The sequence below is a fragment of the Chroicocephalus ridibundus genome, chromosome 9, assembly GCF_963924245.1.
Source record: "Chroicocephalus ridibundus chromosome 9, bChrRid1.1, whole genome shotgun sequence".
In the NCBI taxonomy this organism is placed as follows: Eukaryota; Metazoa; Chordata; class Aves; order Charadriiformes; family Laridae; genus Chroicocephalus; species Chroicocephalus ridibundus.
Genome location: NC_086292.1, coordinates 27,565,715 through 27,588,230, shown reverse-complemented (window position 1 = coordinate 27,588,230; position 22,516 = coordinate 27,565,715). Strand labels below are relative to the sequence as shown.

The window sequence follows — 22,516 nt, the reverse complement described above, 5'->3', positions numbered from 1 at the left end:
TGGCTGCCGCCCGCCTCCGCCCTCTGCGCCCCTCCCACCCCCGGCCGTCGCGCCGCGCCTAGTGCCGGGACGGGGCGTAGCCCAGCGTGAAAACCCGCCTCTTAAAGGGACCGCGGCACCCCCACGGACCAGGACACCCCCCCGCCCGCCACGGCAAGGATCGGGGCAGGCCGGCGGGTGCTTCAGCTTCTCTTTATTGATGGAGAGTTGTGCTCTGCCGCCCCAGGGGCCCCTGGGAGTGCGGGGCAGGGGGGAGAAGGCTCTAGACACACACACACACGACTAAAGGAGGGGAGGGGGCTGCGAGGGAGCAAGGGAAGCCCAGAGCACCGGGTGGTGGAGCATCTTCTAACCCCAGCCCTGGACACACCACCAGCCTGAGGGTCTGGAGTCACCTTGGATTTGGTCTGTGGGGAGGTGGGGGAGGGTAGCAGCTTCCCTGGAGCAAAAGGGGGGTGATAGGGGATGACCACACATCACCTCTCCCCTTCCCTGTCACCCCCAACAGGACATGTCACACCCTGAGGACAGTCACTAGGCTACGGGGAACCTCCTATGCTGACTCCGACATACATCGGGGCAGGACTTGACTACTGGGAGAGGTTTTTAAAAAAACTAAACACTTCAAGTATTGGTTTTTTTAGTGATTTAAGGTCTCTTCCCCCTGCTGCTGCTGCTGCACTGGGTGGTGTTTAGCAACCTACATCCACGCTAGGGACAAGGAGAACATCGCAAGCGACGGCTGGTCTAACGCGAGGGGAGCAAGGGGATGGGGGAAGGAAGGTGGTCGCTGGTCGGCATCGGCCCTTCAGGGAACAGGCACCACACGCATGGTGTTGGTGTAGCCGGAGCCAGGGCGCCAGCCTGTCAGCACGATGACCAGGTCCCCGCTCTTGAAGAACCCACGCGCTTTGCCTAGGAGAGAAGAGAGGGAGGTGTCAGAGCTTGGGTCCCCCTGCCACAGGGGGGACAGTGCTTGTCACCCACTCCCCGGGTGACCAAGGTGACAGTGGGGCGACCTATCCCAGAACAGCAGTTTGGTATCAAGACCCCATGCCCCTGCTGCCCACCCATTTTGGACCTCTGCTTGAGGCTCCTCTGCATCATGGAGCTTGAAATTCAACAGGACAGGGTTTGGAGAAAGGACAGAGAATGGAGTCACCCCCGTCCCAGCTTTTCCTGTCTCTCAGGAGTGATGAGCATCCCTGTTCAAGCACTGATCAGGTTAAAACCAACCTGGTTTTCTGCTGGAACCTTACTTTAAGGCCACCATGTCAAACCATTTCTCCATCGGATGTGGTTGTGCTTATGCAACTGCCGTCCCCTGTTTCCCAATTGGGCACAATTGCCACACAGGCAGCCAGTTCCCCTCCCTTTGTCCCCATCAGTAACCCCAAAAAGCAGCACCGGAGGTGCTCAGGACCACCAGGTCCCACCAGAGCTTTCCCCGGGTGAGGCCGGAGCAGCGTCACTCACCAACATTCATGCCCAGGTTCACGCGGAGGTCCACATCCTCCGCCCAGGCATTGTGGGCCGGTTCTTTGCAGAGGACGGGGAAGATGCCCCGGTAGAGGTGAGCCTGGCGCGCTGTCTGGTCATTACGGGTCACGGCGATGATGGGAGCCCGCGGGCGGTACCGGGACACCAGGTGTGCTGACCTAGAAGGGAAGCAGGATGGAGGTGAAGCACCACGAGCACAGCTACAGGGAGCACAAGCAACAGCAAGATTTACTTGTGACCCTGGAGGGCTCCACAAAACCCCCGGAGGAACAGAGGATGGCTGCAGGAGATGCTGGCAAGAGCCAAGCTCACCAAGGAGCTTGACGCTCTGCTGAATTTCCCCTTCGGCCACCACCAAAGGCCATCCCTTGGTGACAGTCCCTACTCCAGTCTCGCGGTGAAAATCCCCTCACCTCCCAGTTTAGGAAGTGCCATCTGCATGTTTTGGTCCCGAAAACAAGCCTGTGTTTGTTTCTGTTGCTATGTTAAGGTGGCGAGGTGCCATTTATGCTGGCCTCTGCAAGCAGTCCTCGGCATCTCAATGGGGGACCCTGCAAGTTCCCTCTGTTTTGAGGAGCTCCCAGTTTATGGAATGGAAAGAGCCCAGGGCCAGCAGCGCTGCCCAAAGCTTGCCAAGGAGGAAGCCATTTGCCTCCCAGCCACGTTCACACTCCAAAGGCAGCAAACAGGCCGGCTTCTCCGCACAGAACTCTGCTCTCACACCCAACAGGAAGCAAATGCAACCCAGGCCAAAATTTATACCAGGAAGTTGGGCACAGAGCGCTTAAAATGCCTTAAAATAGCCAGCAGCACACCCTGGGTGGGGACTGGGGCTTCCCTTTCCCTGGGCACTGCTTACAGAGGGCATCTGCAAATAAACGGAAATGAAAACGGCAAGGCCATGGTATTTACAGCTCCATGAGCACGCCGGTATCTCCCCTAGCTTTTGCAGCCTTGTTTAGTGGAGCTAAGCTCAGCAATACTCAAAGAGATCACTGCTTAAAGCGGGCAGCAGCAGTCTGCTCAAAGCACCCAGACACACGTGCCAGCTCTCAGACAATCCTTCCCACGCTGTCCAAGCAGCCTCCCGGGAGCTGCTCTAGGAGATCCAGGTACTCGAAGGCTGTAACAGAATCCACAGCTAAAAATATTTAAATATCAGAGTTCAAATCTCTTTAAAAAGGTCAAGTGTAAGACTGGAACCTTTTACAAAGAAACATAAGAAGCACGAGGGTATCCAGAAACTCAAGTGCTTATAGTCACTCCTCATAGCTGCAGGAAGTGACTGCTTCAGACCATTTTGAGCTGTAAATTTGGGTGAAGGGTTCACCGATGGTCCGGATCTTCGGGTAGACTGTGCCCAGTGTGTATAATTGCATCTCTGCTGCTGTGCTTTTTCTTTCGTCTGATTCCAGTGCAAGAAATTTAGATTTTTCTTCCAGAAAGCAGTCTGAGACTTATGGTCGGACGTGCTTTGCGAGCGGGCAGCCCGCTTCCTCTAGATGGAAAAGCTGATCAGCAAGGCTTCAGTTTCCTCTCCGCAAGAGAGGGAGGGAGTCTCTACTCGGCAGTTGTCACCGTCGCTGGATTGAAATCCCAAACTATGTAGTTCCAGCACGTCTGCATTGCTGTCTCCCACCTGCAGCCAAGGCACTGAGCTCCTCTGAGCACGCAGGCAGCACCGGGCTGCTGGGTGCCTGCCAGCTGCCTGCCTGTTCAGTGACATTACTCGCAGGCAGGCAGGAGGAAGCCTTCAAGAGGAAATTTGCAAGGCTTCTAGTTTCCCTGCCTAACAATTCCAGGCTAAGCCATCCCTCTTCGCTCCTTGGGCCTTCAGCAAGCAGAGCTGATGCCTGAAAGGTTCAGCAAGGGACCTAGAGCTTGGATGCTACTATGAAAGCCTCAATTTTAAAAAAAATAAATAAGTAGATTCTGCATCCACTGAACTTCTGCCTTACTGTTAAACCGAGGATTTCTTGCCAAGAAGTTGGAATTGAAACTGCAACACTTATTTTCCCTTGACTCTTCCAGCCAGCGCTGCTGGCAGAGATGCCACTCGGAGCAGCAAGGGGAGGCAGGGCTCAGAGCTGATGCCACGCTGGCAGAGACAGGCTAAGGAACTCGGAAGTTACGGATGTGCAGATGTTTGAGATGTCTGCCCATCTCCTGAGGAACCAGCATGGCAGGCAGGCGGCCTGGGCTCTCAGTTGCTGCCAAAACCCAGGCTTCACTTACAGCTCTAGACTTTGAAAGCCATCTTTTTGCCAGGCTCCTTCCCCGACCCTGTCAGGAAGTGGGTTTGACCTGAGGGAAGCTGTCACCTCCTACCTTCCAGACTTGGTGAGGACAATAATGGCCCCGCTGCAGCACTTGAAGGACGCTTCTACAGCGCCAACAGCGGCGGCCTCCGTGGGATCACAGTTGAGGGAAGTCAGACGACGCAGTTCCTCAAACAACTGCCTGTGAAAGATGGCGGCTTCGGCCTCCCGGGCAATCTATAAGAGCAACACGCATTCGGGAAGACAACACTCACGTCAGTCGCTCGGGGCAGCACAGGGGAAGGCGAGGTGCACTATCAGCACGGTGTCACACAAATGCCATCAGCTTTTGACATTAAGAGCTACCAATTAGCAAGCCCAGATTTAGTTTAACACACTGGGGTGATGGCCACAACACTCAGCACATCTTAGAGAGGAACCACGCCATTCTCGAGGTTTCTTTTCAAAATTGGTGGCACCTCCTGAGTCACCTCGCCCTGCCAAGCCCACACTCAGGTGACATTCATGCCAACTGCCAGGCACTCTCGCTCTGCTCCTGCCTACCTGCAGTCCCTCCCTGCCACAGAGAGGAGCTCGACTCAGACCGCAGCGGTTATGCAAGGCTGAAACCATAGCAGCGAGCTGCTTGCTAAGTATTTGCAGTGTTAGAAAGAACGGAGCCTGTTTTTACTCATGGGAACGACTGGCACCAAGCCCCCTCTCTGAGCCCTACCTGCCGGACTCGGTCAGAACTATCAGGGCTGCAGCTAAGCACTTAAAAGAGGCCTCCACTGCGCCTGCTGCCATGGCATCGGCAGGGTCCCTGTTGTTAACATTGAGGCGTAAAATCTCTTCGAACAGCTGACGATGAAACATTGCGGCCTCAGCCTCGCGAGCAATCTGCAGGCCCGAGTAAGAGGGAAGGAGGAGAAAAGAGGAAAGAAAAGAAGGAAAGATATACCAGAGTAACATAAGATCACGTTAATTTGCTTATTGTCATAGTAATGCATGCAAGAGGATATAAAGGTCAGGCTGTGAAACCCTTTTTGGCTCTCAGGTTGTGAGTTTGCTGAATGCCACCCAGTCTAACGTGCCACAGCCGTGCTGGCTGCCTCACTGTGCCCTTTAACCTGAAGGCTCTGGTCCCTAGGCAGCATTTAGAAGGTGGCGTTCTTGCTGTATTTTGGAGCCCTTCCAGAGCAGACAAACGCAGTTCCTTCTCAGGAACCAGAGCAAGGCAGCTCAGAGCTGGACCACAATTTGTTGCGGCTGCTTATTAGTTCCTTGAGAGACTCTGATGCGATCTACCAGCCTGCAATGGACCTTGCTGATGGTCCTGCCCGCAATTCCTCAAGAAGAAATTTCTGTAGCTCCATGTCCCCGCTTCATATTCCCCAAACACAGCACTGCTGGAACAGGCTTCATGGAGCCCAACATGCAAACAATGCGCTTTCAACATCACCCCTGCAGTTGGGAGAAAGTCTCTCTCAGCTTCATTACATTTAGTTTAACTTGAGAGCCTATAAAAGATTTAGTTTAACCTGAGAGCCAACCAAGTTTCACCTCCAAGTGCTGTACCAACTTCCCTTTCGGTAATGGAAAAAATAAATAGGAACAAGTCTTCCTTATCGGGTTGTCACCAGCTGTACTTTGGGGTATTTGTACAGTGCCAGATTTGGACAGATGAGAGATGCAGTGGCACAACTGAGGGCTTTCTGTTCAGGCTCAGCATTTGCAACAAGCTCACTAATGTATTCATCCCAGTGCGCTGGGAATCACTCACACTGAAAGACAATTCTCATCTCAGAAGACTGCATTAGCCCTTGACAACCCCATAAAGAAGGCTTGCAGAGACCAGAAAAGCATGCAAAGGTTGATCATCTTTTCAAGGACAACTTCATCCAGTTACTCCAGAAAGCGAGCAGCCGCTCCACAAAGCGTGACAAGTGGATGCTTAAGCAGAGACTGAAGTGCCCTTATAGAGAAAGCTTTGGAGTTAGACCCCTCCCAAATAAGAATTTTGCTACTCTAGTATTAATGAATTATTTTATGTGATGCTAGGAATTATCCCTCTTGCACATACCAGTTTAAGCCAAAGTAGTTAAGTATCTTATGTCTAAAAATAACAGGACATATGTGACAGGCCGGAACAGCAGTCCAGTGCCAACTCCAGTCCTAGGGCAGTCACTTTTCTTACTCCTGGCTTTATACTTGCCATTAAATAAAATGGAGCACTTGCTCCAAATGCAAGAGCTGGCAGTGAGGCAGTTTGTCTTCAGCTCCTGGCCCAAGGGCAGGCAGCTCTGCACAACACGGAGAGCAAACCCCAGTTTAGAAGGAAGCCCACATTCCCCAGTTGTAAGAGAATATGTGTATTCTCTTACACATAATTAGTAATAAGTATGTCTGTTTTGACAGTGGCCGTGGAAGGGCACAGCAATTCTTAACTCCATGTCAACAGTTGGCTTTACACTCAGAGAAATGGCTAGAGGGTTTCCCGTTGGTACATGGGTGGAGATACCAGGGTAGAGGCGGGAAAAAGGAGAACGGAACAGCTATTTAAACCTCGGTCCCGTTATACAGCATGGCCAGGACAGCATTTGAAGACAACTGTGGATCATGCACTGGAATTGGAAGGAAGCCCACTCCTGCAAGCCGGAAACAACCTGCCCAATATTTGGAAGCTTGCTACACAAGGCATTTTTGTCACAGAGATGCCAGCTACTGAAGAGCACGCTTGTTTCTACAAGGCTGGCTGGAACGTGATCAATAAGGGAAACCACAGTAGAGTCCCAGCAAAGCTGCTGGGACAGGTCAGGCACAGACAAGTCACGTCTCTTAGAGGTGCAACGACAGGACATCGCACAGACCCTGCTTGTTCTCAGCATCACAGCCCATGTCTTCTGTCCACACTGCACCAAGTAAAGAGGAGCTTGACTTGGAATACTATAGCACAACTGGAAAAACAACTATATAAACCCAAACTCATACCAATTTTAGGCTGGGGAATACATACAGGAGCTGCTCTTTACCAGAGGTAAGGTGCTCTCCCCCCACTACAACCACTTGATATGGAAATATTCATCTGCTCTGGCCATGCTGCAGGTTTTCAGACCGTGGTTACTCAGGGCACTATTGCTGGGCAGGGCTTCTCTCAACTACCACCAAGTACATTAGCTCAGATGAAAGATTCTGACCATAGGGGGACGTGCTCTTACCACCACAGAGTTGGCACCTTGCTGCTTGCGCCATGTTACATTAAATTAAGTGAATCTGTATTTGCTCCTCTGCTCCTCCTTTGGCATTTCTGCAGGGGCCTGGCAGAGTGAACACCGCTATTCCCAGGTCTGCAGGAAGATGGAAGCACGTACAAAGGACCCTGGGCTCAGGCTACAGGTACAATACAACCTGCCTGAGTCTAAGAATTAATGCCAGAATGGAAACCCAGGCCTAAGGTTTGCTGCAGCAAGTTTCCAACTCTTAGTAGAACGTCAACCCTCGCGATTTAGGGGGTGAAAACTGAGGAAGAACCTTTCAGGTGCACTGTTAATGTTCAGCCTGTAAACCAGCAGTCACTGCCTAGTAATCGAGTCATATTTTGCATTTGCCACGTGCAAAACACACCACTCCATATTGACCACATAAAAGATATTTATGTAACACACTGCAAACAAACACTAGCTGAGCTGATTAATCTATATAACCCGAATTGCAAATAAAACCGGTGAGAGTTATAACTGGTGAGAGTTATCACTGCTGTGATTCACAGCAGTGTTAACTGGGGAGAAGTTAGATCCTTGTAGATCCTTGACATCAGGCTTTTTATCAGCTGAAATGCGAGCTGGGTGAACTCGAAGCAGAGCAGAGGTTTCTGGCAGTTCAGGCATGTAAAAATATGGTGCTGTCAGTACTTGTGCAACAAACACCCCCAACACCAAACACACCAGGTGCTGAATGCAACGGCACTGTAAATCAGATTCACAAGCCTCCTCCTCACCCCACCCCCCCACCCCCAAAAGAGTCAGCTGATACCTTTCATTATCTACAGATAAACTGCTTAAGCAGCTTCTTCACCGTGGAGAAGTTTAAGGCATTTAATATGCCAAAATGAATAGGGCATTTGGAGAAACTCATACCAAGGTAACAGAAAAAAAAAAAACACAAAACACACACAACAAACCTTTACCCTGGCCTAAACAAAAATTAATATAAGTAATCTGAAGTTTTACACTTCAGAGCACTGCAGAGCAGTTCTCAGCTCTGCCCAACAATAGTTTGGAGCAGAGTGAGGTTTCAGGCTCTCAGGACCACAGTAGGTAAAGAAACACTCACAGTGCAAAGAAATCGCTACTTTGGGCTGCTAGGTGCTGCCACCTAGCACCAGAGACAATTAGACATTCCGGTGCCTGGCTCACACAGAAGATGCGGGGCACCAGAGCAGAGGCAGTACTCACAGCATGCTGCATGCGCACAGCCTCCAGCGGGTAGTCTCCCTTAGCGGTCTCTCCCGAGAGCATGATGCAGTCCGCTCCGTCCAGGACAGCATTAGCAACATCACTGCCCTCGGCACGGGTCGGGCGAGGTTTCTTGATCATGCTTTCCAGCATCTGGAAGAACAAGTCCAAGGAAATCAAGACATCGCAGAAAGAACCAGCTGCTCTTTTTACTAGTACACTTCAATATACTTCATAGATAGGGCAGAAGACAGGATGTAGCCTCAAAACTCTGGGAGAAGACTTCTCCCATGGGTACAGTACAGAGAGGGGCTTGGTCCCTAACCAGCTTTAAATTAAACCATCTACCAGCAATAAACACAACCCATTTTGTTTTGTACCTGTTCTACCCCTGAAATACAGGAGAGAATAGCAAGTCTGAACTCTCACTCTCTTGGCTAACAAGGACTCTCGCTCTGTGGTGCCCGTGTCCCCCACTTGCATGGCTCTGCCTGGGTGCTGCTTTGGAGATCCCCCGATCCGCAAGGTATCAGGATTAAATTTGTTCTCTGCCTTTCATCCATGGTTTTGTGGTTGTTCCTGTGTTGGCTCACACACTTTCCAAGTTAACTTTTCAGCACAGGGCTTGGTCCAATGAACTCAGAGCTCTTCAGAGCAGAGCATCACATTAGACATCTTTACAGAAAGCTCAAATCCAGCCACATTCCCAAGTTAGCACCTAGGGGTTTGGTTTTTTCCCATCAAGAAATAAGTAAACAGCAAGGTCTGCACCAACTAAAGTCACCTTCATACAAGACAAGATTTTAAATTCTTTATATAATACATGCAGGCTAGTAAACTCGGAACAGCAACCACCACCATTGCTAAGCACCTGCTCTGAAGAGATCAAAAAACAGGACAGCTTTCCATGAGGTTAACTCTCCCTGCACCCTTCTCCCAGAAGCTAAAACTCCACACATCAAAGCCTGGCCAGCTCTTAACTTCCTCAGGTGCTCAGCTTTCTCCCTGCTGTAGCTCACCACCGGTCAAACATCACTCATTTCCTCATGGAATACTGCCTGAGGCAGCATTTCAGTCACATTTCAGTAGTGATACAGGAAGGAGGTGGTTCTGTAAATCCAGAACCTTGCCTGACAATTACTGTCTAGAGATGGTTTTCACTTCCACAGCCTGTGTGCAGAGCAAGCACAGCCAGGAAACCAGTCCTCCCAGTGCACAAGGACTGTCTGCACATGATCCCTACTGGAACCAGTGAAACTGAGCATCAGCTCTCCCTCCCTCCCTAGCAGCTCCCAGAATAATGAGGAGATGGATCTTTTATTCAGTTCTTTCTGATGCTGCAGTGTGGGCGCACCTTGTAAGATACCAGGGAACCTTAGCAAATTTCACTTAGACAGAGGTGTGCTGCTACAAAATGCCAAGGCAAAGCATAAGTAATTTTCTTCCCCAGAATTTGTTTAGTCAGCCCAAAAGGCTCACACTGCATGAGGTTTTGAGGGGTAAAGCCTTCAGCAGCCACACAGGAGGTCTTGTAACCTTACTGGGGAAGACCCCAAACACATCTTTGAAGAAGTGCCTCATGATGAGGTATTCAGCTATGAGCAAAACCTCTTTGCTCTTGACATCTCATCAAGCCATGACAGCTACTGACATTCACACCCTGCCAGACTTTGTCAGTTACAAGCCAGCACTGAGTTTTGCATACCTGAGTGGCACAGATGATGGGTTTGCCAGCCCTGTTGCAACGTCCAATCATCATCTTCTGGGCAAGGAAGACTTTTTCAGCAGGGATCTCAATTCCCAGGTCACCACGGGCCACCATAATGCCATCACTGGCCTCCATGATCTCATCAAACCTGAAAGCAAGAGAAGAGGTTTGTTAAACCATTTGTTCGACAACGCACCTCCCCATCTGTTCTGTCCTCCCCCTCTGAAAGGGAGCATTGCTCTGGAGTGCGATACACAGCAACACTGTTGGCACACAGCCTTTCCATGTGACATTTTGGTCCCCTGTAACACCAAGGTAGGAGGAAGAAAAACAAAAGCAAGTCACAGCACATATAAAGCGCTGTATAAAGCTTTCTAAAGCTTCACAACAACAGTTCAAGAGGAGCGTGAGTTCATCCGAGATATTTTAGTCTGATAGTTTGTCACAGATGTGGAGATTCCCAAGCATTAGCTCACTAATTTGCATCCAGAATGGCAAGTTTGCTAAGTTTGAACTCACACGTGCTACAAAGACTATCGCAGATTTGTTTAGGGATGCAGGGCAACTGTGACACTGTCCCCAGGAGCTCAGGGCATGTGGCCATTACACAGCCCACTCCTCATACCACAGCTACGTCAAGTCCCACGCACACGGCATTAGCTGACGGCTTGCACTACTACCCTGTTACTCAGACTAGTAACTTTGCCACTGCTGGCAAGCCAGAGATCAAAAGTCCTGACTACAACGCAAAGGGGCTATGTTCTTCAGTTAATACTTGGTGACAAACCTGAAATGTCACCTGCACAAAGCTCACCTGCGCACACCCTCATGGTTCTCGATCTTGCTGATGATCTTGATGTTCTTTCCCTTTTCCCCTAGCACCTTCCTGACAGCATGGACATCAGCAGCTTTGCGGATGAAGGAAGCGAACACCATATCCACGTTCTGCTCCACACCGAATTTGAGGTCCTGAATGTCCTTTTCAGAGACTGCAGGCAGGTCAACTGCAGCGCCAGGCAGGTTCACTCCCTTCTTGCTGCCCAGCATGCCACCGTTCTCAATCTCCGTCATGACATAGTCCTTGCCTGAAAGATGCGTTCTCACGGTCAGCATTTACCAGAAGGCTCCCCACTGCCAGCTCCCACACCACTCCCTGCCTGAGAAAAGCAGCACCAACAGCGACTGCACGTGATAACAGCGCATCACTGCTATCTTCAACAGATTTATGCAAGACACAAGCTTGCAATTTACCCATGGGAGCGCAACAGCCCAGTTTAAAAACACATCTACGCTGTCCTTGGACAAGATGCCTTTTGTTCCATCCAGGAGGTTGGGACTGCCTCCCCCAGAAAAGCTTCCAAGGTGCATTTCTGCATGCAGGAGCCCTGTCACACCAACCTGAGCACCCCCAAAAGCCTCACCTCCATGTCCCTACACACGCTGGGACTAGAGGCAATACCTTGAGGCTAGAGCAGTTTAGGCAGCACTATAAAGGAAGTATTGTGGAACTAACCTTGCCCCTACATTACCAGTTAAAGCTAGTCTGTCTCTAACCACAAAACTCAGGGTCTTTGTTGTAAAACTAGTTAAATCCTGCATTAAAAAGTATGAATTCGTCTGGATGAACAGGCTTTGATCGCAGGCACTGGTATGTCCCTACCACACATTCACCTTTGAAGAGGTGTTTTAGATGACAGTCTAGTGAAACCCAGATGAAGTTAAGTTTTTGGAAACTTAACTACACTTGAAGCAGATAAAGTTTTGCTCAAAGTCTCACTACAGCATTAAAAACCACATGCTCCTTTCTTTACTACACAACTGCAAGCTAAAAAACAGTTACTGGAGGGAAAGCTCCAATATATTCTGAGGAAAAACCAAATAATCATAGCTGGAACAGTTGTTACACACCTTTCTCCTTAACCAGCAAGGAAATCAGACCGTCATCCACATAGATTTTGCTGCCAACTTCTACAACCTTGGTGAGATTCTTGTAGTCCACCCACAGCGTGTTCTCATCACAGTTCTCCATGAAGGCATCATCCAGGGTCACTTTGAGCGGTGCACCCTTCTTCAGCTCCACTTCTGCTGTGCCACTCTGCATGTCAAAACATGCGATTCAGCAAAACCAGTAAAAACCAGCACACAACCACCTCGCAGCCTGCAGCAGGTCATCAAAACTTCTGGTAGTTGGTTTGTTACCTCATTTCCAAGAGATATTTTTTGTTTGGAAAAGGCCACAGGCATGACACGCTATCTAGCCTCATGCAGTGAAAGAACTGGGAGGAAAAAGAGCTACTTACTCCCTTAATGAGTCCAGTTCTAATTTCAGGTCCCTTGGTATCCAGTGCAATAGCCACAGGTCGGTAGGTGATGGGATCAGAGGCAAAGCTCTCTGTAGCTTCTCGCACGTTCTTAATTGTGCCCTCATGATACTGGCAAGGAAAAAAAAAGATGGAGATGTTCAGCCCATTTCTACTCCACTGCTTATGAAAAAGACCACTACGCTCCCCCAAATGCTGCCCAAGCTGACAGCTCTGCTCTCACATTACGCTCAACTTCAGTTTTAACTTGAGAATTTAATTCAGACTGAACTTCCAGAACAGCAGTGTGAGGATACAAGAGCCTTCCCTGCATGAATGCAGAGTCCAACAGTTACCTATCTACACCTTTGGTGCCCCCAGTTCTAAGCCCAGAAGGACAACTCGAGGAGACAGCCCACGCACTTGGCTGAAGTGATTTTCCATCAGGACACACATTTGCCCTTTGAAGATGGTCCACCAACCAACAGGCCTTTAGGAAGAACCTGTCTGAAAGCTTTGCTGAACATCTGCCTGTTCAGCACGGCAGAACATCAGCAGTGCTGGCAGCTGGATGATTGTGTGCATGAAAGGACTCCTGTCACAGCTAAGTGACTGCCATCCATGGCTGTTCTACTCCCTACGGAGCATGGAGGGGAGGATGCTGTTCTCTGCAAAGCTGACTCCCCCACAGACTTCCAGCCTGACCCCTCTTATCAGTCCCCTAGGCAAGTGCAGATGGAGAAGCTATTTCTAACTCTTTGGCTTGAATTTCCCCTAAAGATAAGGGATTTGCTAAGAGCACATTATCCACCTAAATATTTACATTTTATTTTGAGAGCCAAAGCAATCACAGCCAGAAGTTCAGGACTCCGGCACCACGCACCCTGCTTCCAAACTTTAATGTGTGCAAGAGCATTTTGCTCATGCTGCCAGTCTCGGGACAGAGTTCCGAGGGGAAATTCCCACCCTGACTACCTCATTTGAGCTTCAGATGACCAGCAGATCAGTTTACTTTACTTGCTTAAACAACATTAAGCGATAACCTTGACTGCAAGTTGTGTAACACTTGACAGGCTTTTGCAGATAAGAAATACCCTTTCCCCTCTCTGTACCACAGACCAACAGCTTTTCACCCGACTCACCTGGAAACACCCAGCTCACCCCACACCACCCATCTGCCTTGACACGAGCCCCACACGCCAACTTCACTATCATGGGGACAATAATCCAGCCCCAGGAAGGTGGGCCCAGGAAAACCCATGCTAAAGTTCATGTGCATGCCCTCAGTCAGAGGTACACGGCAACTGCTAACTCTTTAGAGCAGGAAAAATTGAGTGTACTGATCAAGTGTGCAAGCTGAGACTGGGAAGGCCCCAACCCTTTCATGCACCAGAGCTTAAATGGGTGCAGTACAGGAAACTTGCCTGAACAGTGCTATTACATTTATCTGGTCCCAGTCACCTGGAATTTTTATTTCCTTTTTAGTTTGATTTTGATGACTAACTGGCTCCTAGGGCGTCTGACTTCCTGAACAGTTATGTATGCAGAACAGGAATGCAGGCAGAGTTGGAAGTAAAAGCTATTTTCTTTCTATATAAAAGTGTTGCAGCCAGGTGCTAGAGTATCTCTGTTGAAGTTGAAGCCCTGCTGAATGCTTTAGGGTGGACACAAGAACCAAAGTGCTCACGACAGATGAAAACCCCTGGGGGCTTCACTGGAAATTGGGAGTGTTTCAGAAGAACCAGGAGGGAATTCAAACTTAAGACTGGCTACGGCTGAGAGTCAAACTCAATAGGAGATGACAGCAAGACCAGCCTCCGCTGTAATCTAACCTCATGTGTATCAAGTGTGCAATTAGACCTTACCCAAAACAGAAAGCCACAGTCCCTGTCCTCGACCTCAGCTAACAAGTACGGAAACCACAGCAGCAGCTCTGCTGGGCAGTAACGGTGTGAAAATTCCCAGTTTCAGCCTGGCCACCAGCTCCCTGCCAAGCCACCCAGCAGCACCATTTGGCTACTGAGAGGCAGAGTTATTCCACGCCACCCTTTTTTCAGGCAGATTTTGCCAACTGCAGCCTACGCACCAACACCACTCCTGGGTATTTAGTCAAGGTCTGACGGTTCTCCGCAGTTAAGCATCAGAGCCTTCTGATTTTGACAGTGCCCTGTGGCCTTTAAAGGCCACGAGGGTGAGAGGCCAAGCTGTAACGCACGATGAGGCTCACGGTTCAGTAAGTAAAGCCACCTACAGCTGCTACTGGCTACCGTCTGACATTTTGAAGGCTGGAGGGCAGCCAGGGTAAAAAAAAAAAAGCCTCAGCAGGAAGGCATTCTAGGCAACCTGGAATGGGATCCTCGGCTCCTCCAGTATCACTGAGGATCTCATCTATTTATATCAATAAGGGCTTGTCTGACACCAACAATGTTGATTTCTTTCAAGCTTATTCTTAAAAGCTCCCCACACCACATCCCCCAAGTACCATGGTGCTGACCTCATGACTGCCAGGAACCCAACCAGAGCAGCTCGTTAGCCGAGCAAACCCAGGAGTCCAATTCTTTCAATTATGCACAGTAATTACTTCAAATCACTAACAGTTTTCTTCTGAGACAAGGTTATTCATTGATCCTCTGCTTGCAAAACCCCCAGCAACAAAACAATAATTGAGATGGACAACTGATAGTTTGCTCTCCCACATAGGTGTGCAGCAAAACAGGAACAAACATTCTTCGTTTCCGCAATTAACTGAGAAGTAGCAGCTTTGTACAGCAAAGGGCAGGACATCAGGAAGAATCAAAGGATTTCATGGCAAGCAGTTGGCACACAAGTGAATCAGTTACCTGGCTCTCTGCTAGAGAGAAGGGTGTGGAACCAACAGGAATAGCTTTCAAAATGGCCCAGTGCACTTATCAGCAATTACACAGGCTCGATGCGTACAACCAGCATGCTTTCCCCAGAAGCAGAGCTAAATTTCGCCTCCCCACACCAAGGCTGGTCTGGACTAAGCTGGATTTCCTTCTTCCATGAGGAAGAGGGTCAGCAGACACAAGCACACAGCCCAGCCAGGGCCATATCAGCTCAGACCCCACCCTTACCTCGTGGGTGCCATGAGAGAAGTTGAGGCGGGCAACATTCATTCCAGATTTAATCATTTCCTTCAGCTTCTCCACCGAGCGGGAGGCTGGGCCTAGGAGGAAGAAACAGTTTGAATATTAACTTTGTAAAAATAATGAGATAACCCACACACGTCAGGCTGTTTCATGTGGAAGACAAAAGGCATAATGGATACAGGCTCGCTCAGTGCTGAAGGGGTTCATCTCTACTGCAATAATGGTTGTTTTAACTTGCCTTGAGGAGCACAGGAGAACCTGACCAGTTCCAATTTCCCCAGCTACTGGATTCACTCCTAGCAGTAACATGGGTACGGCAGCCATGGGAAAGTCATGTTCTTGCAACACACAAGGCTCAGCCCTGGCAAGGGATGAAAGCTGAAGCCTTCCCACAATTTCCCTAACAAGTTTCACCAACACAGGGCTTCACAGCTGCAATTCTCTCCTATCTAGGAATCGCCTACCAATGGTGCAGATGATGCCGGTGTTTCTTGCAATGGTTGGCTCCGAGTCGATGTCCAAGCGGCACATGTGCTCCAGGAAGGTGTCCGCCATGGCAGCGTGCAGCTGTTGGGTCTGGATGAAAGCGGTCCCTGCATCGTGGTGCTTCGACATCGTTGATGGAATCCTGTGTCTAGAAGGGATGAAAGCGGTGCCAGGTTTAGGAATCACTCGGACTTGCTCAACAAGCAGAGATACCAACACACCCATGTGATGAATATGGAGGTAACAAGAAAGCTGCTACTGGGTCAAACTATCTTTATGTTCCTACTTGAGAGTCTTAAGATACAGGCAAGACACATTTGTCATCCCCCACATACACCACCCAGCGCTCACCTGCCATCTATGCAGAAGTTCCCTTCATAGCTTCTCTTCATTGCCAGTCTTCCCTTGGAGCTACACAACGCAACAAAATTCAAGCACTTGAGTGCACAGGCAGAGATTCTGCCTCCTCCCTCCCAGCTCTCAAGTCATTTCTCCTACAGGCCTCGACTGCATTTCCCATCACAACTGGGGACTGGGGCAGCTCGGCGCTAGCATGACTGCAGATACACTCTTACACAGGCAGTCTTCTGCAGAGAAATGCCTAATCACAGCAAAGTCCACCTAAGCTTAAAACCCATCCTTTAAGCCTGTACAAGCAAGTAGGCTTGAGTTGATTAAACACAACACCTTGGCAGAGAACATATAAAAGACCGAAGATTTCTTTCATCACGGTTCAGCAGGCTGAAGACACTGTGAGTCTCCCCCATCCCCTGCATTCCCCTTCATTCAGGGCAGCAGAAAAACACCACAAAGTTTAAAACCATTTATTTATTTTCAACGTTTGGATAAAAAAAAAAAACACCTCTCTGAACTCAGGCTGCTTGCCTCTGCAGGACTAGAGCATCTCCACAACAGCAGGAACAGCCCAAAATCCCAAGAGGAAGCTGAACTGAAGCTGAACAGTCTGCTGGGATGGGAGGACACTCATTTCCCAGCAGTGCTGGTGCCCCCAGGCATTTCTAATTGCACATCTCAGGCCACACCGCAATAATTTTCTTCTCAAGGTTCTGAAGTAGCAGTGGCAGCTAAAAGCCATTTGTCCTCTACGACCTGCCCAGGCTAGACTGCCGGCATTTAAAAAGTCCCCAGTAAGAGAGTGACGTAAGGTGGCTACCAGCACAGACAGATCACTAGTCAGTGGCTGGAGTTCAAACTTCATCCCCTGGGCACGCAGGCTGCTCTTTCAGTATAAGCTGCTTTCACCTAGGAGATGCCTTTAGCATGGTGCTTGTAGAAACAGGGGCTGCTGCTCTGCTAAAGGCAGGGGGGTTGTTCTGCCTGCCCCAAGCAAGCAAAAAAAACCCCCACAAACAACCCAATAAATCACAAAATGGTGTTAGCTGCATACACCAGCTGGCTCAGTGCATTCAGCTTTGAAACAGAGGCAGTAATAAACCCAAAAGCTTTGTCAAAGCTAGCAGGGCTGACCAGAATGAAGCCATGCCTCTAAGATACAGGCAGGGAGATCCCCTGCCAGCCTGCCATGTGCCTGCCCGGTGCCGCAGAAGCTCTGTTGGCTCCAACGCTCCTCCCCTAAGCCACTTCTGCTCTGCAGACCTTCCCCACGTACGTGCAGATCGTGCGGATCCTCTTGCAGGCAGCCCTGACTCACCACCGCCTGGCTCCCCATGCGGCATAAAGGAGTCAGGCCAGCAAAAAAACCCATAATTTGTCCTGGCAAAGCCTCTTTTCCCTCAGCCCTGCCAGAAACTGCTGATTCACCGGAGTCAGTACAAGAAGGTCTGCCCACATAAAAAGCCCGACAAAGTCCCATTATTATAGGAAAACTCGCTGGTCAGCCTTGAAACATTGTGTTTTAGCCCTCTAACACTTGCTGCTGCATCCTCTGACACCTGCGGAGCAGCATCGGCTTCTCTAGATGCCAAAAAAAATAAAGCTTTGCTGGGAAATCACCTCCACACACAGAAGGGCGAGCGGGTCTGCGCAGCTTCTGGGAATGAGAAGAATACGAAACAACGGGATCCCGAGGCGGAAACTGCGCCCAGAGCATGACTTGGAAGTTTTTAAAAATAGGCAGGTGAGTTCTCCCTATCTCATGGAAATCCCACACCTACTCAAGTCCTTTGCAAATATAATTTTAAACCCCCTAAAGTCTTTCTAAATATATAAAGAGAAAGCAGAGTTAAGTTCCCCATCAGAATCCCCTTTGTAAGATTTTCCAGCAGTTCAGTGAGCTCAGAAAAATTAAGGAGACGCCATGACCTTGTCCAGGGGCGAGAGCAGAAATGCAGCAGCCAAAAAGTTTTCCAAATACCCATCTGCCCGCAGCACCGTGCCCTGCTACCAAAACAGCTTCACTTTTTTATACTTCCTCCTGCCTCCCACTACCACGTATTTACAAAGCAATAGACTGAATTCTACTGGAAGGTCCAGTCTTATAAATATAACAGGAATGTCTGGCATTTCCCAGTACTCCAGGCTTGCTTTTTTTAAAAATCAAACAGAGGAGCAAGGACATCAAGGACACCTAAAGACACTGAGCACTCACCCCCCCGTCTGGGCTGAGCAAGGAAGGGGGGTAAGCGATCCTCTACAAAGCCTGAATGTTTCCAGCACTGATTAAATCTAAATTCCTTCCTCAGGGGCATAACGATTAAATACCCAAGTTTATTACTTGGGCTGCCTCTGCTTCAGACAGGGCATACAAAGATGTCTGGTAACTCCCCAGCTCTTGAATATTCTAGAAAGAGCCATTTGAGGTCAGGACAACCGGTTTTGCAGTAGTGAGGTGACTAAGTCCAGCCAGCTCATTCTGCGGTCGGCTGAGAAAGCCTGAATCCACGGCACCTCCAGATCTGCCCTCTGGGAAAGAGAAAGAAGAGGCACCAGCAATCCCCAGGGCAATCCCCACCCCGGGCCAAGCGGTGACAGAGGGAAGTGGAAACTGCAGTGACAAGGCCTGGGAGGGACTGTCCCCAGGCAGAAGACCAGCGTTAACTACCGCCATGCCAAAGATATTTTACTGCCGGTAAAAGTTGCAGGCTCACAGCAGGCGAGGGTTTTATTACCTCTGCATGGGTCAGCCTGGCTTACACAACCTCACTCACGCTGCAGAACAAGGCTGCTCATGCCCAGTGTCCCTGGCCAGAGGCAGAAATGGTTTGAGTTAGCACTTATATATGAGAAGGGCTGTGTTATGAAACCAGGCAGGCCTTTGGATTCCCAAAAAAAGACTAGAAAAACATCAGCTTTATTCATTACAGAAGCTAAAGGGACTCAACAACAACAAAAAAATCTCCAGCTCTGCAGCAAAGCAGGCTTTTAACGCAGCCTGTCAAGCCCTCTGCCAGAGAGAGAGGACAACACGTTCTCCCCTGGGTGGCTGCTGCAGGAGGTGCCGTCTCGCCGTTATGTAAGTACAAGATGGCCACCCCAAAATGCCACCTCCCTTCTGCAGGGCTGGACGGCACCCAGAAGCCACCACCTCCTCCCAGCTGACACATGCTCTCCCCAGCAGCAAGACACAGGAGGTGAGACCCACCGCTCCACAATGGAGATACCCTCTCTAGCTTTTCAGCACAGAAGCCATGGGGGCCGGGAAGGTCAAGCACCAGCCGACATCTGTGCTTTCCTTGCGTGCAGATGGATTAGCCTTGCCTTAGCTGAGCCCGCCCTCCCTGGAGGGCAAAGGCACACAGGAGGCTTAACAAAAAAAATTAAGCGAGTAGAGGTGACAAGCATCAGATATTTGGCGACAAGAAAGACTTATCTCAAGGGTATTTGCAGTGCAGGCACACCTACTGACTTAACCTTGCAGTGTGTTGCTCCAACAGAGGACAAGGAGCCTTTCAGCCTGGCCCTGCACCAGCAGAAACCACCCAGCTGCCTTCAAGGAAAGTGTAAAAATCTTTTTTGCATTACAAGAGAAAGTTTTTTTGGGTTTTTTTTTGTTTGTCTTTTTTTTTTTTTCTTACATTTAAATATAACTCTAGGTGGAAATATAGATCCCTCAGCTGCATCCCCAGCTCCAGGATGGGGATTTGCTGCGCGCCCAGCTGTGGGCGGCAGCGACAAGGTACTGCAGCCCCATTCCGTACGTGCCACCCATCACCGCACGCTGCGGAGGCCCCGGCACCATCTTCGGCAGATAAAGGACGAGCACGTGGTCCGGCCAGCCTGGGAAACGTTTTGTTTGCATTAAATTAAATTATCAGCTCAGCACGTGGAAAGGGAATTAACGCTGGCGTCGGATCACCCACCCCCCTCCACCCCCCCCGCATGTAACGCAAAGAAATTAAGGTTTTCGTAAAATGTACGACTTTAGGCGGATAAAGGAGGAGGTAGTAAAGAAAAACGCAGGCTGCTCGAGTAAAGGGGTGAGAGGCAGCACCGCAAGCTCGTTATCTAGTGAAAGTAAAAGTTTCTCGGAAGGGTTTCGCAGGCAAGAGTCCCCGCTTCACACACGTGGCTGGCAAGGGAGCTTCCTGCTCGGCAAGAAAAGGCCTTCGTGAACCTGGCGATGGCTCGGAAAAAAGCTGGAATCCGCAAAACCCGTTGGGCCACCAAACTCCAACTCCTCGAAATTAGCCTAAATTCTGCTTTATAAGTGGGATGTAGGGCATAAAATTGTGTGCCTGAGACTGATTTTTTTTTTAATTAAGCACTGCTGGTTGCACAACGAGCCCTCGAGTTTCCCTGGAGGTGTCCGAGTAACCAGAAAAAAAAAAAACCTTTTTTCATCCAAGTTTTAGGCTGAGGCAAGCCAGGATCAGCAGCAGCCCATCCCGAGAGCGGGCGGCGGCCAGAAAGTCAAGCCATTAACATCACAAAAAACCTCCGTGAACCACTGATTTCTGCTAACCTGGGCCCCACCGATAACTACTCTCCTTATCGGAACAAAGCGTGGTTTTTAGAGGTTGCCACCTACTCCTAATTAATCTGAGGAGACAGTGGGGCGGCTGCCATTGTCCGCCCGACAAAAGCGCTATTCATGCCCGGCAGAGAGGGCTTAAACACGTTTTTCACAGTTGGAGGGACCGTCCCAATCAATCGGGCGCGGCGTAATTACGGCAGGGGATTAATTGCGAAGGGGCCTCCCCCGCCGGGGGATGGGTAAAGCGGCCGCAGCATCACCAGCCGGTTTAAGCACCGTGAGGGCCGGCACGGCGGAGCCGGGGGGGGGGGGACACGACACACCCGGGAGACCTCTCCGCCTGACTCAGCCTCCCAGCCGGCTCTGGGATGGCGCAACCGCGCTACCGCACCCCTTTCCCGGTACCCGACCTCATGGACCAGCATCCACCCTCCCACAAACCCCCGTCCCGCCGAGATGCCTCCCCCGCCCCCCGGAGCACCCGCACCTTCCCAGGGCGCGCCGCGCCCCTCAACCGCCGCCTGAGGAGGGTGACGGCGGTTGAGGGTGGGGTGGTGATGGCGGCGGGCACCGCTGCTCCCCGCCGCCACCACGGCGGCGGCTCGCTCGCCCGCCCGCCCGCCCGCCCGCTGGCCCTCAGGCCGCCGTTACCTGCTGCTGCTACTGCTACTACTACTACTGCCGCTGCTGCCGCCGATACCCGTCGTTGCCGACAGCCGCTGCCGCTCTGCGCGCCGCGCTGCCCGCCCCGACAAGGTGATCCCGGCCGGTTCCACAGCACCGCCCCCCGCGCGGATCCCTCCGCCCAGCCTCGCCTCGCCCAGCCCCGCCTGCGCTGGGGGCGCCGGGACTCCTTTCTCCGGCGGACGCGCAAGTCGCGGAGAGAGTGGAAGGCGCTAAGTAACGCACGCGCCCGGGCGGCCAATGAGGCGGCGGCGCACCCGCCGCGCACGCGGGTGGAGAGTGGCCGCCGCTCTTAAAGGGACCGCGCCCCGCCCCAGCATGCCAGCACACCCAAGCTGGCTGGTGGGCCCCGAGGGCCCGTCTGTGCGGGCGGGCAGCGGCGCTGGGTGTTTGGGGTGGGGTGGGCGGGTCCTCAGCCTCCAACGGACCCCCCAGGGACACTGGGGTCACTGGGGACCCGGGGCTGGGGACACTGGCAACCCAACTGGGTGCTCTGCACTGTGACCATGGGGACACTGTGCTGGGGACTCTGGGCTGGGAATGCTGGGGACACTGGGGACTCTGTCCTAGGACCATGGGGACCTTTTCTGGAGACACTGGGGACCCATCATGGCTGCTCTGCACTGGGACCATGGGGACCCTGTGCTGGGGACACTAAGGACCCAATGTGGACACTCTGCACTGGGACAGTGTGGACCCTGTGCTGGGGACAATAAAGACCCTGTGCTGGGCACATTGGGGACGTGGTGTGGATGCTCTGCACTGGGACCATGGGGACACTGGGTTGGGGGCACTGTGCTGAGTCCATGGGGACACCAGGCTGGAGATGTTGTGGACCCTGGGCCAGGGTTGCTGGGGACCCTGTGATGGGGACATTGGAGACCCAGTGATGGGAATCCATGGTGACTCTGGGCTGGGGACCCTGGACTGGGAATGCTGGGGAGCCCATGCTGGAGACCACATGCTGGAGACATTGGGGACCCATCATGGATGCTCTGCACCGGGACACTGGGCTGGGGACACTGTGGTGGGAACACCGTGTTGAGACCATGGGGACACCAGGCCGAGATGTTGGGGACACTGGGCTGGGGACACTGTGGTGGGAACACCGTGTTGAGACCA

At 51.1% G+C, this 22,516-nt stretch overlaps 1 protein-coding gene across 4 annotated transcripts; it reads right to left on the bottom strand.

Moving 5' to 3' along the window:
• Window positions 1–176: 176 nt before the first annotated feature.
• Window positions 177–21,521, bottom strand: PKM (pyruvate kinase M1/2). Of its 4 annotated transcripts, none has more exons than XM_063345475.1 (11): window positions 21,362–21,521; window positions 15,795–15,958; window positions 15,316–15,407; window positions 12,221–12,352; window positions 11,829–12,015; window positions 10,735–11,005; window positions 9,918–10,068; window positions 8,213–8,365; window positions 4,492–4,658; window positions 1,477–1,658; window positions 177–915 (listed from the first exon to the last, which is right to left on the bottom strand). In XM_063345475.1, exons 2-11 carry the CDS (start codon window positions 15,943–15,945, stop codon window positions 809–811), a joined length of 1,593 nt encoding a protein of 530 aa, XP_063201545.1. In that variant the 5' UTR covers window positions 15,946–15,958; window positions 21,362–21,521; the 3' UTR covers window positions 177–808. The 4 variants fall into 4 exon arrangements, with proteins under 4 accessions (XP_063201545.1, XP_063201546.1, XP_063201543.1 ...); XM_063345476.1 differs by having other exon boundaries at window positions 15,795–15,964; window positions 21,362–21,516; XM_063345473.1 differs by lacking the exon at window positions 21,362–21,521 and adding an exon at window positions 16,168–16,186 and having other exon boundaries at window positions 15,795–15,964.
• Between the last annotated feature and the right edge of the window lie 995 nt (window positions 21,522–22,516).

Excerpts from the sequence above, each read along its gene's own strand:
- PKM (XM_063345475.1), bottom strand. The coding sequence starts at position 15,945 with ATGTCGAAGCACCACGATGCAGGGACCGCTTTCATCCAGACCCAACAG. Across the intron at positions 11,006-11,828 it reads CTTGCTGGTTAAGGAGAAAG|GCAAGGACTATGTCATGACG; the intron begins GTGTGTAACAAC and ends CGCATCTTTCAG. Across the intron at positions 916-1,476 it reads GAACCTGGGCATGAATGTTG|GCAAAGCGCGTGGGTTCTTC; the intron begins GTGAGTGACGCT and ends CTTCTCTCCTAG.